At 43.6% G+C, this 17,525-nt stretch overlaps 1 protein-coding gene across 2 annotated transcripts in view; it reads left to right on the forward strand.

Moving 5' to 3' along the window:
* The window catches only part of TOMM40L (translocase of outer mitochondrial membrane 40 like), a 740,875-nt gene that overhangs the window by 64,669 nt on the left and 658,681 nt on the right, over positions 1–17,525 (forward strand). The window contains exon 2 of one of the 2 annotated variants that reach the window (XM_069604678.1): positions 5,337–5,815. In XM_069604678.1, coding sequence (XP_069460779.1) covers positions 5,701–5,815 — 115 coding nt within the window. In that variant the 5' untranslated portion in view covers positions 5,337–5,700. Of the gene's footprint in view, positions 1–5,336; positions 5,816–17,525 lie in introns of those variants that run through there. The other variant, XM_069604679.1, reaches the window with a different exon arrangement.

A 17,525-nucleotide genomic window follows, 5' to 3' on the forward strand; every position in this document is an offset into this window, starting at 1 on the left:
AATAGGCTATGATATCTGATGAAATACAAGCCGTTTAATTGTGATTATATCTTCTAATTGTAGGATCTGAACACTCTCCAACTAAGCATATTTTGAAAAACTGGCTATTTGATTGATTGCTTCACCAGGTTAGTGAGGTGACCCATTAATTGACTCTCTCTGATGAATTATTCACCAAAGATTTACCTCTAATTAAAACTCTGTTATATTAATTTTTCAGGAACAATTATCCAAGATATCATTACCTGAAGAAGGGCACTCTAAGCCCAAAAACGTGTAGTATGAGATAGGAGGAGAAACATTGAACGTACTGATTTAGCAATCCCCTGTCTAGATATCGGGATACAATTTAACTGTCCAGTACATTTAACTTCATGAATGTATTGCATCACTTGTGTTTACCTGTTCTAATGAAATATTTGTTTGTGGTAACTTTATTCAACGATTGTTTTGAGACAAATGTAAGTTTTTCTGTTCGCACATCATCCTGAATGGACTGACGTTTGACTTTCAATAAGCTTTTACTTTTATGATCACTACTAATAATAATTAAGTTTTACAATTTACATTGTGTACTTTTTTCTAATCTACCTAAGAAAATTCCAGCAAATAATATTTTGCAACCTGTGTGGTTGCTAATTGTAGTGCCCCTGTTTGTACCCCGACATAGTTCGTGGTACCACCCCCTTTTCTCATTGGCAAAAGACAGCCTGGGAGTTTATATCTTTTCAGGGTTTTGTCTGGGTGGTGAGGTGGGAGGAGACAAAACATTTAGGGGACAGTATCGGGTGAGATGTCAGAATTCCACACACGAATAACATTTGTGTTCCCTGGTGGAAAGAAGGGATGCTTGTGTGTTTTTGTAGTCCTCCCTGATTTCTCCTTCAGAGTTATAGATAGAGGGTTCTTTATCTTGGGGAACCTCTTTTGGGTCTACTTCTCCCAATGGCATGGATGTTTCCAACCCCTCTGAGGAGTGTGTTCTATTCCCATGGTTAAGTTGGTATTTTTCCTTTTCATTATCTTATACAGAAAAACTATGTCGGGGGGGAGGACCGAAAGTATGTCGACTGAAGACTCTCAGGGTGTTCCTTCTCTACTGTGCAGGAGGATTAAGCTGTTCTTTGGGAATCAGAGGTCCCTATGGTCCCCAGGGAGTTGGTCAATTCTGCCTTAATTTTTATTAAGTTTAGCGTGTAACTGAACGTCCAACCCAGTATGTACTGAAAATATTTCTCAAGCTTTTGCCCTAGGACGCGGTCTGCTGGGTTTTTCTACACCTCTCGCTCCTGTCTCCCAGTTTGATATGCTTTCCAAGAGGACCTCATATATTAAATACCTCACCAAATGTTTCCTCTGAGACTTAATTGATTCAGGAGGATACATTTCAACACTCCCAGACGATGCAAAATGTGTAACACCATTAAACAGTTCTTCCGTCAAGCTTTTGCAGGCAGGGTCACATATATTTCCGAATCAGTGGGAACGCTACCAGAAGCGCTAAAGAAATTATAGCCTCATCTCTCCAGGAGATCCAGTAGTCATGGGGACTAAACAGTTGATCGTTATTCCTCTCTACATTTTTCCTGACGGATGGGATAGCCTTGAAAGTTAATGGGTGAAAGGTGAGGCCCAACCTACTTCTGTTGATTATTGGGAGATGACAGGACTCTGGCCAATTGGGATGTTGAAGTCCTAACTCTATTACGTGGGCCAACCCTCTTGCGGATTGTTCACGTCCCACTTCTGACAGCATATGTGCCAAACCATAAGAAGGACTCTGACTACTATGTGCCTTGTTCAAGGGCGGTTATTCAAATAAAAGGAAAAATGCCCATCTAGCCCTACCGCTATGAGGAACGTTCCCTGGATAATAAACTAAAATTAATCATGCTCAACAGTCCTTAGTCCAAATCCTAACATCTAACTGGCCCTACCACTGATGAAAACTTAACAGAAAGAATGATGCCAGAGCAATAGCTTCATTCTGGTGATGCTGCCTGGCCCAATCATTTGGATCTCTTGTCCGTAGGATTCATAAGTTCATCAATGCCACTAAACACAGTTCACAAACTCCCTGACGGTTTTATAGGTAAAATCTCAGTTCTTTACAATTCTCTCTTTCGTGAGAACAAAAAGGTTTTCCTCATGCAATTCCACCAATTTAGACTTGGTCCTGTACAACATTTTTTTAAAATCCAAAATACAGCTCACAAACTCTCTGTGGGTTCTTTGTGCCAACTTTTCATCAACTCCATAAAGTTTCCTTTTCCTCAAGAAAAACCATGTTTCTGAAAGTTCAACAATTCCTCACAATACAGTTCTCATGCCTCTCTATGGGCTTGGCGTGTCAACTTTTCATAAAAATTTCATAAAGATTTCCTTTTCCTCAGGGAAAACAAGGTTTCTTTACCACAACTAGACAATGGGGGTCATTACGAGATTGGAGGTAGCCATGGTGCTATTAGCACCATGGCTACCTCCAAACCCGTGCCGAGGTCCGGGTAGTCGGAATGGGGACTTACCGGGTCATTCCAACCTTGGAGGACCCGGTAAGACCCCATTCTGAAAACCATTCCCCATTCGAGCCCCCATAGGGCTCAATGGGAATGGGGAAGGAGCTAATAACGGGCCCGTTATTAGCTCCCTGGTCCCTTAACGGGTCCCGCTAAGGGCGGCTGGTAAAACCAGCCGGCCCTAGTGGGACCCACTAAGGACTTCGGAATGCGGCGGTAGGGTGTTTACGGCACCGGCATCCTTAAAGGTGCCATTAACCCCCCTACCGCCATACTCGTAATGACTCCCAATGTTATCCTTAGTGATTGACAGTATTGTTGTCTTGCTTGTAAATATTTGAACCCTCCAGATTTGCTCTCCTCCCAATTCTTTACTTTTATATTCCAGGTTTTTTGGACTTCTCAAAGTTCTATGGCCCTCTGTCAGGCTTGCTTTAGCAGGGCCTCGGTATAGCGTCTGCCTGTTTGGGTTTTCCAGGCTCCTGTAACCCTTCAAGTTTCTTCAGCCTGGGAAGGTGAAGTTTCTCCATTTCTCAGAGCTCTTCAAAGCTCTATGGCCCTTTGATAGGCTTATTTTATCTTTGTTCGGGTTTTCTGGACTCCCGTAACCCTTGTGGCTATCCGCCTCTCTCAGCGGCATTACTTCTTCGGGAGTGTGAGCATCCCTTCTTTTAAAGTCTCTCAGTATCTCTGGGCTCTCCAAAGCCCTATTGCCCCCTGATGTGCTTGCTTTTTCTCTGCTCGGGTTTATCAGGCTTCCGTAACCTTGTCAGCTTCCCCAGCCTTGATTATCATTGTTCGTACCTCTCAATGTTGTTCTCTCTTCGGGAGCATTCGCTTAGATGCTGTTGCTCATCTCGGCGGCAACTGCGTTTCTCGTGCGGAGCTCGGGATCAGACTCCCTTCTGCATCCTGGTCTTGCCGTTGTTTAACAGGCCCCATGCCCACCAGGGCTTCCTTGTGGTCGTGCCAGCAGATGAGACTGTTGTTCTTCCGTCTCTTTCCTACCTTTGGCTGCCTGAACGGGAAGAGTGCAAACTTTCCAGTGTCCGGCTAGTGATTTGCTAGCTTTACGGTCTATCATGAGTCAATCCCCGAGCCTCTGCATAGGATTCTTTCGTTCCGATTGTAAGTTTCTCTTGGTTTATGTACGTCATCCAAAAAAAGGGGTGTGTCTTTCCTCTTTGACTGTGAAGTTCAGGCGAGATCCAGCGTTACCTGAAACCAAAGAGATTGAGGAAAGGTCACTACTAGGTGGATTCGAAACAGAAGTAACAACTGTCTTTCCAATTCACATGTAGGCAGATAATGTTCTCTGGACCGGGAGTTCCTTATCGGAATGGGAGCCCTTGTCTCCAAGAGAGCAGTCACCCTCAGTGAGGTGCCACTTGCCCAGACCTTTAGGCAGGGTCTTGCTTAGCTGGCTCACCTCCCTAGCCTCAAGGGAGTGGCTCCCCTATGTGGAGAAGGGTCGAATACTCCAGATTTGTCACAGGACCTTGTCACTTTACATTGAGTAGCAAGCCTAAATGCAACTTAAATTGTACTTTTCAGTGTTTACATTTGTAATGAATCTGCTTGAAAATGAAGACTGGCATCTCTCACACAGTGTCCTGTTTTGTTCTTGTGTCATGGGGGCACTTCACTCTGTCCTCACCTCTGACTAATTTGCAGAACAGAGAAAGCTGTAAAATAGCCTGTTATTGTCAGCTGATGACTTTGGCAGCAGTATTCTCTCTGGTGCCTGGTAAGGCTGGCCTAGTAAGGTTGGGTTCAGTTCTTTGACCTGACCGTAGGCAGGAACAGCTCTATAAGAAGGGAATTCCCGAAGTCTCCCGGCTCTGCCCAAGTCCTACAGTATTGCTTGATGCTTCCATGCCACAGCCCCTGAGTGTTTGTGTTTGATTTTGGAGACCAAGGGCAGGGAGGGAAAGAATGCTGTTGTGACTCAGAAAGGCACAAAACACTTAAATTCCATCTTGGGGAATCTCAGAGCAAGGACTCTCTAGATTGTTAATAGGTAAGGTGTTTTCCTCTAGGCCATCATCTTGAGTTTGGCAGGGCTTTAGATAAATAGGGGTTTCTGATCTATAGTGACCATTCCGGGCTTGGGGAACGCCTGGGTTAGTGAGGGAATACCCTTCTCTAGACAGAGAGGGACAGCCCTTAGACAGACCCTTGACTATGAAAGCAATAACAACACTTGAACTGTCTTCACACAAATTGGAGGAAATGTTTTATGCACCCTAATTTATAGGTGCACCATCTTCTACCACAAGCAACTGTCTTGTGCAGGAGAATTCTGTTATACTGTGTGTTTAAAGCAACTGCAGTGGGTGCTGGTTGTATCCCCTATGCCTGGCATAGATGCCAGCCTAGCAAGCAGATCTCCAGATCTCCAATACAGGCTAATGAGTGCAGAGATGTCAACCACTGCTTCCAGAGCAGTACTAAAGTAAGCACACCATTCACAATGAAGTAGACTTGTTTCACACCTGCCCTGAGAAAATGTTGTAAGGATACCTGCTTCGTGATATATATATAACAAAACCAGGACTTTCCTGGGAATTCCAGAACCCATGTTTCCTCCTCTTTCTATTGAATGCTGCTTTATACTCCTTTTTTTTCTCCAAAAGATGCCCTTCATTCCTTTCATGTCAAAAACATTTTTGAAGTAATTGTATTAGATGTACTGTGGCTAGAAATTTGCCAAGTTGCCTGTTTCAGGAATTCAAACTTGCAAATCCTCTCCTGCTTTGTTTGGCAATCTGTTTTTCCTGATCCTAATAAATGTTTTTTTCTTTTTTTTTTTCTTCAAAGTGTTTTCAATTGGTCACTTATTCCTTGCAACATTCCAGTTTCTACAATGCATGTCAATGGGCGATTGACAAACCTTCCAGACTGGAGTTTGCACAAGTTGGAAAGCATGGCATATGCTCATTCCTCTATTTGCTTGAGTTGTTTTCGAATATAAACAAAGATGTGTTCATTGTGGTCACTCTACCTCTGACTCCGGCGCTGCAATGGTTCAGTGTGCTGTGTTGGCATCCAGCTGGGGAAGTATCACGTAGCAATCCTGCTGGGAATCTGAGGTTCATAATCCGAGTATTTTCCTAAGGCGCATGCCCTGACCTAAACCTCGAAAAAGCAAGGACATTTTGAAGGAGACTATTTAAGGCGTTTAATGATGGGGAACGTGCTGGGTTCACCACCACCACCATACTCGTGTAGACTTCAGAAGAACAAGGAGCAGCTTTCTAACCCAGGAAGCTTCGATGAGCTTCACAAGAAATGTAAAGGTGGGTGAATAGAAGTTAACATTGACAGAAATCTATCTTTTTTAATATTGTACCTTTAAAATGTTAATGTTCAGAAATGACAGACAAATGTTGCTGTGTAGTGAAATCTGGTGATTTGTTGATAGAGCAATGCCTGGTTGGGGCAATGTCAGATGCATGTCTGCTGCTTAATCTTACAATATCTCCATAGGCCAAATATCTTCTGATATTGTATTTGGCAATGTAGGCTGGGGGTGGCCAGCACCCATTTTGTTGGGCCATTATCCTAAAAAGGTTCTCTAAAGCATGGTGTTGTCAGTTGCCAAAGTATTACTACTATTTTTATTATTGTGTCAAAGTTCATTATGATTTTATCACCAGAAAATTGTAACACGTATAAAAAAAGTAAAAGCAATTAGAAATTTAATTTCATATAAATCTACATCAAGATACAATACACATATACTACATCAACAATTATACATCCTTGCAAGTCAAGAACAAGTATTGCCCAGCCCACATAGTGTATATTCAAAGGCCTGCCATACTTTAACCAGGGCAATAGATCTAGTTAGGCTACATCCAGAAACACTGTTTATCCAGAACATTTCACCCTGGAGATCCAACAGACGATCAGCAAAATGCATGTAATATTGAACATAATGCTTGATTATGTAACTCCCACCCTTTTACGGAGACGACACCCACATGCTTCAATAGCGAGGTGGATCTAGACTCCTTTTACTTCCATAACAGGGAGTTTATTTAACCTCATCTGCATAAATAACTGCCTGGCAGTAGTGCAAGGGAAATGGTATATATACTTTGGGCCTTACAGCAGGGACAAAATCCCTATGTGGTCGTGGCAACATGACCAGACCCATTCTAGAGCTTTCTTTTTTATAAATGAACCTAACAAGGAACCCAGGCCTACGCCAATTTCGAGAATTATTCCTCATTCCTAGCTCTGAACTCGGATAAGGATCCACTTATAGGAATAGCTTTCCTCTATTTACGCTAATAATCGTGGACAAAGAAGTTAAGCCCAATTCAATTCTTATAGGCTGTATTGGTGTTGCCTTATAGAGACCAAGGATCCAACGCCAGATGCATCCTTCTAGCTGATTGGCCCATTGCTCATATTGGGCAAAAGAACATTCCAGTGCATACGCAATACTTGTTGATAGTTTTTGGCGATAAAAGGTTACTATTCCAACTATACTAAAGCCTGCATTGGAGTTAACAAACTTCTTTATTGATAGCATTATTGCTATCAGCTTAGTGTGACTTTTTATTAATCCCAATGACTCTCTTGGATGTAGCTTGACCTCATATCCCAAGTAACAATAATTGGAAACAAGATGCACAATTCCACTGGTTGTCACAATACATTCTTTATCCCTCTTGACATTGCCACAATGCATGAATTTTGATTGATCTAAGTTTAAGATCAAGTGGTTGGAGTTAGCATATCCGATCACTGCATTTGCGCTTCTGCACAGACCCATATAGGTGGTATCACATATGGCCAGGTCGTTGGCATATGTCAGATACTGAACTTTTGAATCTCCCAGCTTAGGCGGAAAATTATGAATATGGGTTAGGGACTCTCCTATGTGTGACATAAACAGGTTAAACAAAGCAGAGGCTAATATACACCCCTGCTTCACACCGCTGGCACTGTCAATTGGTGCAGAAAGTTCCCTATTACTATTCAATTTCACACGAGCAATGTTCTTTTAACGGCATCTTTAAATTCTTTAGTTTGACCCATAGTAATGAACGATCAATGGTATCAAACACAGTAACAAGTCCACAAATAATATATAGATGGGTAAAGTTGACTTATCCCGTGCTTGCCTGATCAAAGAGTTAAGGATAAACACTTTATAACCTGCAGAAAGACCCGTCCTAAAACTACCTGGAAGCGACTAAGGATATGATTTTCCTCTATCCAGTCTTTCGATATTTTGCAAAAGGTATTTGGCAACCACTTTGCTTTGACCATCTAATAGGGATAATAGCCTATAATTAGATGGATCATCAGTTGATTGTTATTATTTATAGCTACCTGTGGATTACCATACGCTGATCTTGCTGAATGTGGCATGTCTTTGGGCCTAGCATGCTTGAGTAATTCCTCCTACCCAGCTCTCGTTCTGCAACTGGTGTACAAAGGGTGCTTGTTAGGGGGCCTTGGGTTGTGGTGCTGCAACAGAGGCGTGTTTCTCTGCTGGCAGCCTTTATTATTGTGTGTGCCACCATCACTTGTGGGTGTGTGTGTGTGTGTGCTGCGATCTGTCATTGTTGTGGGTGTGTCTGCTGTCATCTGTTGTTGATGGGTGGGTGTGTGTGCTAGCATCTCTTCTGTGTGTTCTGCCATCTGTTGTTGTTGACACTTGTACTGCATCCGTTGTTATTGTTGTATATGTGTTTGTTGACATCCATTGTTGTGGTTGGTGTGAGTGCATGTGCTACTTTCTGTTGGTGTGTGCTTCCATCTGGTGTGTGTGTGTGTGTGCGCGCTTCCATCCGGTGGGGGGTTGGGGGGCTGGAGGGTGTGTGTGTGTGTGTGTGTGTGTGTGTGTGTGCATGCATGTGCTGCCATCTGTTGTTGGGATGCGTACACTTCCATTTATGGCTGTTGTTGTGTTTCTGTGCATGCTGAGATCTGTTTTGTGTGTGTGTACTGCCATCCATCATTGTCATTTGTGTGTTGCCCTCCATTGTGTATGTGTGTGATTGTATGTTGACATCAGTTGTTGGGGTGTATTTGTTTGTCTGTGAAGCCTATTGCTGTTGGTGGTCTTCTACTATCTGTTTCTGTGGATGCCCTGCGAGGTGGTACGTTGTGCCTGGGTGGCAGCGCTTGTACAAACCTCCTCAGTTTTGATATATTTAGCATTTTTGACATTTTTATCATTTTTTGAAATTGGTGCTTTTTTCCTTGTTGCACTGGGTCATATGCTGCTCTATAAAATCCTCCAATGATCTGCCTTTTAATACGCATAATTTACTGCTAATCCTATTGTTTGGATTGCTATCTATCTTGGCATTATTACACAGAAGTTTCTGCCTCAGGGAGAGACCATCTCATATCACTATTTAAAATGAAAACTAATTCTTTGTTTGGCACCATTGTGTGTTTTATGTATCTCAGAGGAATATTGCATAATATTAGACATAAATTATGTAAGTACAAAACAAAAATGCAAGGCAATTATGCTGTTTCAAACTAATGCATCACATATACATTATTTAGCAAATATATCTAGCATTGCAAGGAGCACTTCTGTAAGTGGCACAATTGGAGGTTGCATGCAGCTTAATATATTGATTGTCGGGATCACAGAGGCTAGCAGCCAACTCACTAACCATTCTGCTGCAAGAAATGCATAGCACCCATCCCTCCAAAGAGATGGCATGCACAAACTGTATAACCTAACAGCAAAATCCTTCTAAAACCCTTATAAAGCAGAATGTCCATTTACAGGGCACCTAAAATTAGAGGGGATCAGATGGCAGACAGGGTAGAATACCCAATGCAAAAATATGATGGCCTCCTCATCCTACAAATGTGGACAAGGGGAATCGGAGAGCAGATGAGGAGGGAGAGCATGCACAATTGTTGGTATGATTTTATGATGAATGTGGCATGTCTTTGGGCCTAGCATGCTTGAGTAATTCCTCCTACCCAGCTCTCGTTCTGCAACTGGTGTACAAAGGGTGCTTGTTAGGGGGCCTTGGGTTGTGGTGCTGCAACAGAGGCGTGTTTCTCTGCTGGCAGCCTTTATTATTGTGTGTGCCACCATCACTTGTGGGTGTGTGTGTGTGTGTGCTGCGATCTGTCATTGTTGTGGGTGTGTCTGCTGTCATCTGTTGTTGATGGGTGGGTGTGTGTGCTAGCATCTCTTCTGTGTGTTCTGCCATCTGTTGTTGTTGACACTTGTACTGCATCCGTTGTTATTGTTGTATATGTGTTTGTTGACATCCATTGTTGTGGTTGGTGTGAGTGCATGTGCTACTTTCTGTTGGTGTGTGCTTCCATCTGGTGTGTGTGTGTGTGTGCGCGCTTCCATCCGGTGGGGGGTTGGGGGGCTGGAGGGTGTGTGTGTGTGTGTGTGTGTGTGTGTGTGTGCATGCATGTGCTGCCATCTGTTGTTGGGATGCGTACACTTCCATTTATGGCTGTTGTTGTGTTTCTGTGCATGCTGAGATCTGTTTTGTGTGTGTGTACTGCCATCCATCATTGTCATTTGTGTGTTGCCCTCCATTGTGTATGTGTGTGATTGTATGTTGACATCAGTTGTTGGGGTGTATTTGTTTGTCTGTGAAGCCTATTGCTGTTGGTGGTCTTCTACTATCTGTTTCTGTGGATGCCCTGCGAGGTGGTACGTTGTGCCTGGGTGGCAGCGCTTGTACAAACCTCCTCAGTTTTGATATATTTAGCATTTTTGACATTTTTATCATTTTTTGAAATTGGTGCTTTTTTCCTTGTTGCACTGGGTCATATGCTGCTCTATAAAATCCTCCAATGATCTGCCTTTTAATACGCATAATTTACTGCTAATCCTATTGTTTGGATTGCTATCTATCTTGGCATTATTACACAGAAGTTTCTGCCTCAGGGAGAGACCATCTCATATCACTATTTAAAATGAAAACTAATTCTTTGTTTGGCACCATTGTGTGTTTTATGTATCTCAGAGGAATATTGCATAATATTAGACATAAATTATGTAAGTACAAAACAAAAATGCAAGGCAATTATGCTGTTTCAAACTAATGCATCACATATACATTATTTAGCAAATATATCTAGCATTGCAAGGAGCACTTCTGTAAGTGGCACAATTGGAGGTTGCATGCAGCTTAATATATTGATTGTCGGGATCACAGAGGCTAGCAGCCAACTCACTAACCATTCTGCTGCAAGAAATGCATAGCACCCATCCCTCCAAAGAGATGGCATGCACAAACTGTATAACCTAACAGCAAAATCCTTCTAAAACCCTTATAAAGCAGAATGTCCATTTACAGGGCACCTAAAATTAGAGGGGATCAGATGGCAGACAGGGTAGAATACCCAATGCAAAAATATGATGGCCTCCTCATCCTACAAATGTGGACAAGGGGAATCGGAGAGCAGATGAGGAGGGAGAGCATGCACAATTGTTGGTATGATTTTATGATGTTTGTGGGACAGATGCGTTCAGAAGCCATTCTATCGAAGGCTAATCTCTCCCATGAGGAATTGCAAAACTGACAACATAATCCTCCCTGCTGCGAAATAATCAGCCTTTCTATCCACATTTTCTTTTTTATCAGAACGATGCACATCATCGTACACAATTTTAGAGCGTCTGGGATGTAGCAGCCTGCCATCAGAATGGGAAGAATCCACTCTTTTCATGCCAACTTTGTTCAGTTGGATGAAGTCCCCATGTTCTTTTGTACGGGAGGGTGAGCCACCAGGGACTGCGTTGTGCCTTTTGGTGTGTGGAAGTTGTGGGATCTTGCAGACTTGTCAGCCCCAAGAAGGCATGGTATAACATCATCAGGAGGGTTTAAGAAGTCAGAGGCATCACAGCTCTTCATTTGATTGTTTACCCCGGGCCCTTCCACAGGTCGATGGATTCCCCAAAGTGAAAGGCGTTCGCATAGAAGTGACTATCTTTGATTAGTCTGTAGGTAACTACTGGATCAGACAACTCAAAGGGTATTTATAACCCTTGAGATCCAGGGATCCTGCAGCAAGTTAGGCTCTCGATAAGCTGGGTGAGATTATCTTTAAAAGCCAATCATGGCTTCAAGGTCTCCCTAGGCTGGCATGAGTAGTTCCAGATCTCCCTATAGGGGTGAATTCTCCTGAGGTTGTAGGTCTTCCCTTCTATGGATTCCTCCAGGGAGACCAGTTCATCCATTGGCTGTGGCTTTCAGCTCCCACACAAATGGGGTGGGTGTTCAGGCCCGAGGGGTTGAACTGAGTAACTGTTTCTGATTTAGGAAGCCAGACAGAGGGTTCAAGGGCAACAAGTTTGCCATGAATATACTGTGTGGCATGCATTCAATTCCCGGGTAGAGCCAATTTGCCCCTTGTCCTCTTGAGGTTGATAATGAATACTGTAAGTGGTGCATATGGTGAAACCAACTGTTGCTGCATGACAACTGGGGGGAAGTTGATACAAAACACGACAGCCAATGATAGGTTTCTTCAGCCATGTATCCTATGCACATGAGATTTGGGGGGCTTATGCAGCACATATTTGCCACTTCTTGTTATCAAGCATATTCAACCTTCAAGATTGGCGTGTCCAGGTAATCTATTGCAGGCTACACAGAGGTTGGGTGCACCCCTGAGTGTCCTGTCTACAAAGGTCTGCTGGCCCATTTATGGAACTCAGAGCTCCATCTGTCTGTCTGTCTAAAGAAAGCAGCCATTTCAGGGCCTTGCTATAGTAGGGTCTTTTAGGATTTGATCTGTTTGGACTGTCAGGTTACCAAGTCAACATATTAGCATACAAAGGGGACCCCTGAGTGTGTGTCCCACTCCTGGTGGGTGGTTTGTGGGTGAAAGTGCACGTAAAATGCTTGGAACCTACCTCTCAAACACTAGGAATTATTCCATGCATTCTGTCCATGTCTAATATAGTAACCTGTCAAGGTTGGCATTTGAGGCACTGCAGTGCATATGATGTAATTTAACAACTGCCCACCAGGAGGCGTTTCCCTTAATCTTTGGACCTTTGTCCTTGTCGTAAGTGTATGCCATCAGTGGCATGGTAGGATTTGCCTGGAACGGAGTAATTACAACAGAGTGCAACTCGGCCTGCTTATAAGAGTATTCTGTTTTAGTCTGCGTATAATCCAAGGAAGAGCACCAAAGTGTATGGTCAGTATGAATATCCAGGATTGCCTACCTATCTCCAGTTAAATAATAACCCAGTTCTTGGCATGTTTCCATCTCTGATGGTATTCTCCAGCTCTCAATTAGCATCTGCTTGTCTGGTGGTTTAGAAGGGAATGATCGACAATGTCCAGTAGACTTGTTTGGAATTGTAAATGTAAAATTGAGCACATACTTCTGCCACTGAATGTTTTCCATGCTTAGTGTGTGGCTGGAGGGAACCATTCTATACTCCATTATCAGATGTTTACTCATTTACATCATCTCCATTTACCTCATCTTCTCTTTGCTACAGTTTAAGTATCACTGTCCACTCTTCCAGTCCAAAAGGCATCACGAGAAGGTGTTTTTCTTAAACCCAGTCTCAGAAATGTAAAAGACAGAGCCCTTGGGCATTGTTGGTTTCAGGTTTGTGCTGCTGGGATTTCCCCACATGGTTTTCTCCCCCCCTCATTGTCTCTCGTAATATACTCTGTGTTAGGCAGAAACCTGTGCAGTTCCCTCTGGGACCACTGCAAAAGATTTAAGACTACAGGTGTTTGGCAGTAAACCCACTTGGTAGCAGTTTGTACCACACAGATTCACTTGGTAGCTGTGTCTGAGCAGTCAGACCTCCCTCAAGAAGAGTTAGGCAGTATACAGAATATTCACAATAGGTCAAAAGAACACAGTAGAACAAGCAAACACTGACCAGAGCCTGGTATAAAAGAGATATATTTATTTATTTAAAACCACATCTAATAAAACACACTGGCACTAATATCAAGCAGTTCAAAAACACGGTCACTAAAAGATATACACTCCCTTCAACGATTAGTTAGATAAGTGTTAAGTAAAGCAACACTTATTTTCAGACAGCGGTGAGCGCTTAACGAAGGTGGCACTCTAATCAATCGATTTAAAAGGGAGAGAAAGGCAGAGCAAAGATAGAAACAGATCCCAACACTTTCGGAAGAACACAGTCGGAGAAGAAGGCAGGTTAAACCGTAACGTCAAAGTTAACAAGTCCGGACCCACCTTAAGCGGCTCCGGTCGAAATGTGTCCAAGGTCACACGGTTCAAAGTGCCCAAAAGTCTCGCAATCAGTTCAGAAAGAGTTGGACCAAAAGAAAGGGACCAGTTAGATGGTCAAGGCGGCCAGCCCAGTCCAGAAGGTTAAGGGATTATTATTACCTTGGAGCAATCTTTAGAAAGGGAGGCCTGGCGGACACGGTACCTTAAAGTGGTGAGAATACTCCAGCGGGGGCAGTTGTTCCTGGCAGCGTATGCAAGTCGGTGCTTCGTCTGGGGGAAGAGAGGATCTCGTCGGGGACGAAGACGGGAGTCTATTGCACTGCCAGGGAAGAAACCAGCCGTGGAGTTCTCAGTCAAAAGGAGCGGTCCTTTTATTCGCGGTCCAGTGGTAAGTGGCTATCCGGTTGCCGGGGTGCTTGGCACGGGCAATTCGACCACAAGACGTCCTGGGATGCGAGAATAAGAAGGTAAACTGGTTGTGCCCACCAGTCAGGGGAAGAAGACTCTCCAGCCGGGAGATCTTCTGTGTCGTTGGGAAGTGGCGAGTCGGTTCCGCAGGGCTCCACCGGTGGTGTCGTCGTATCAGGTTGGCTGAGCTTCTCCCTCGTTGGATTTTCAGGTCCTGTGGCGACTTCTAAAGTTCCAGTCCCAAAAGCCCTGCTTTTATGCAGCACACCCCCATTCACTCAGCCTAGCTGTCAATCAAACATGCTAAGTGGTGAGCCGGCCGGCTCACCACTTGGGCCAATCACACAAGAGTGCGACTTGAGTTACCAAGGTAACTCAGTCCAGGGTGCCTAAACCCCCTCCCACACCCCATGTGGTACCCAGACAGAGTGGCACTACTTTTGGAGGCTTCTGTGGAGAAGCCCGCCAAAAAGTGGAACAAAGGGCTCGACCTGGGTTGGAGTCACAGAAGAGAACACAAACACCATTTTAAAATCGAGTTCTGGCAAAAAATACCAACCGGCGAATTAAAATTAAATAAATAAACCGGCGGTTTGTTCGAGGCTATGAGAATTAAATAATTAAAGTTGGTAGCCTCGAGCAATGGGAAAATCCCATAGAGATATCTTCGCGGTCGAATATAAAAAGTAGTATCCACTGCCACCAGCCAAAACTCGATCAGGGGGGACGGAGACGTGCCCCCTCGAATAACAGACCCCAGGGCAATCGAATTGCCCCGACCAGTACGTCCACAATATGATGGTTTGTACTGGTTTCTGTTAATAATTTGGGACTAGTAAAGCCAATGATGACTTTACATGCCCTGGGAGACAGTAGTCAGTCCCAGGGTATGGAGTCTATGGTGGGGTTTCACTATGACACCCCTGTGTCACTGCACTTAGGGTGCTGTGTAACACACATAGTAAAAACACATGAGACCCTATGGAGTAAAAGACCCCATGGCCCATAAAACACATTAACAGTCAAAGGAACCCCTCAAATCATGTCCAAGAGTGTGAGGAAAAGAGACTCCCTCTTGGCAGGAGAAAAAAACAAACTCCAGAAATCCAGCAAAGCTGCTGGGGGACTCACTAGGTTAGGAAATTCAGCCTAAACAGAGAATTCTCCCTAACCCTCTGCATCCTGAAACCTCCTTCTATCAGCCATTGACATTGTTGTCATGGTTTAATTTCCTTTAGTTCACTATATTGGTAGGCAACTCCTTACTTCAATGCATAGTATATTGGAAGCCTTAGAGTGACAAGATGGTTGTCTTTTATGAGGCATAATGGTATTGTAATCCGGTTACCCCAGGGATACCGTTGTGATGCCTTCTTGTCTTGTCCTTAAAACAACTGTATAACTTGCTATTCATTTTATTGAATTGCAGCTTCATAGCTCTCTGACAGCTTCTTTATGGGATGTTCAATTGGGGGTTCAGTGGTTTTGTTGCTTCTATTAACCGAATTTGGGGGCTATGATTCTTCAAATTAGGACCTGCCTAACAGCTGTGTTATTTCTGTTACTAGTGATTAGTTCATCTGGGTACAGCTGTTTGTTTAATATGCAATTATGGCTGGTTATAGCATGGATGGCTATATATTCATTAATTAAGGAATGTGACGAGCAAGGGGGGGGGCAGGAGGTAATGCCTGATTACACATGGTAATCCTCCTTACTCGTAGACCCAACCATATGTCACATTACTTACTGCCCTCCCTCGTCTTCCCGGCTGGTTCATCAGCCGTCCTTGTTTGAGAGGAAAATACAGGAAGAGGTAGGGGATGGAGGGGCTTGTATACCCCTTAGGAATCATGTTAAAATTACAGTACTTTTTAATGGATAACTGTCTGGGGAGGTGGAGGTTCTTCATTAAGTAATCAATATGTAACCCGGCATTACCTCCTGCCCCCCACCCCTTGCTCATCACATTCCTTAATGAATATATAGCCATCCATGCTATAACCCGCCAGAATTGCACATTAAACAATCTGTAAACAATGTTATCTGGCATTTCTATTTCTGATCCCACATTTGGCCTCTCTGTGACTCTGCACTCGAGTTCTAAAGAATGTCCAGTTCCCGGTTGTAACTGCCTGTGCCCTTATTACAATGGAGTGGTATTCAATATGGCCTCTTCCTCAGATGTTTCTATCCTTGCCATATTGCCCAACTTCCCTTTGGGCCAATCTTCTTCTTTACACATCTTCTAGCCTTCTCCGTCCTGACAGAGGTTTGCACCCCTTTTACTATGCTGTTTACCAAAAACATTCATTTGCACACAGATATTTTGCCAGGATCCTAATAGTGATAAAGACCCTGGGGCAGCAGGCACTTGCTTAACGGTCCATTTTATTCAGGATGAGAGGCCTTACCAGTCAGTTTGGCACATATCTGTCCTTCACACCAAATTCAAACATTGTAATACTGGTAGATCCATTGAATGCAAAACGGTTTTATAAGGGAATATGGTTGGTATGCACCTTCTATTACAATTCATTGTTTCTCCTTTATCTTTTCCTATTCTTAACAAAACATTCTGTCCTCAATGGGTAATGGCATATTCGTCCTCCCGCCTTGGGCTGTAATGGCTGGTATATGGCCTTCCCATCATTGTAGGCCATCGTCTGAGGCTCATGCCCATAATTTCTGTGCCAGGTATATAACAGATGGTATCTCTCTCTGGGCAGGCTATAATATATTGTGTAGTAGTATTCACAGATGATTTGAGGGCAAGGAACACATTTCAACATCTTTATAGAAATATTTACATTCTTGGTAGCTGGTTGGTGTCATTGTCTATTTAGCTTCCCATTTCACAGTATTTTTATTTGGGGTTCAATACCTTTTTTAAATTGTAGATCCTCTTCAGAGTTCTATGCATCACTCGCTAGTTGTAGAAGCTTTTCTGGGTTCTCAGCATCCCTCCCCGGTTCGTATACTGTTCAGGGTTCTCAGTGATTCTCATATGATCTCGGTACTCAACAGGTTACTCAACAGTGCTTTGTCTCTATGTACTTTCTAGGGTTGTTAACACAGTCTTTAGGTGCTTTTCAGGGTTCTCAGTAATGCTTTCAGGTTCTAGGAGCTTTTTCAGGGATTTTAGTGTCTCCGTTTAATCTCTAGGTGCTTTTGCAGGGCTCCTTTGTCCTTCTGCCTGTCAGCGCTACTGGGGTTCCCAGCTCAGTCTAAGGGTCCAGGCTCACTTCAGAGTTCTCAGCACACATCGTAGGCTTTAGGAAATTTCAGGGGTCTCAGGAGGCTGTTCAGGCATCAGCAACATTATATGGTTGGCCAGGTACGGGGAGTCAGAAGCTCTTTATCAGCCGTTCAGTACAGCAGCACAATGCTTCCTCCTCCTGC

Source organism: Ambystoma mexicanum, chromosome 1p (genome assembly GCF_040938575.1).
Source record: "Ambystoma mexicanum isolate Mex_15411 chromosome 1p, UKY_AmexF1_1, whole genome shotgun sequence".
NCBI classification, from domain to species: domain Eukaryota; kingdom Metazoa; phylum Chordata; class Amphibia; order Caudata; family Ambystomatidae; genus Ambystoma; species Ambystoma mexicanum.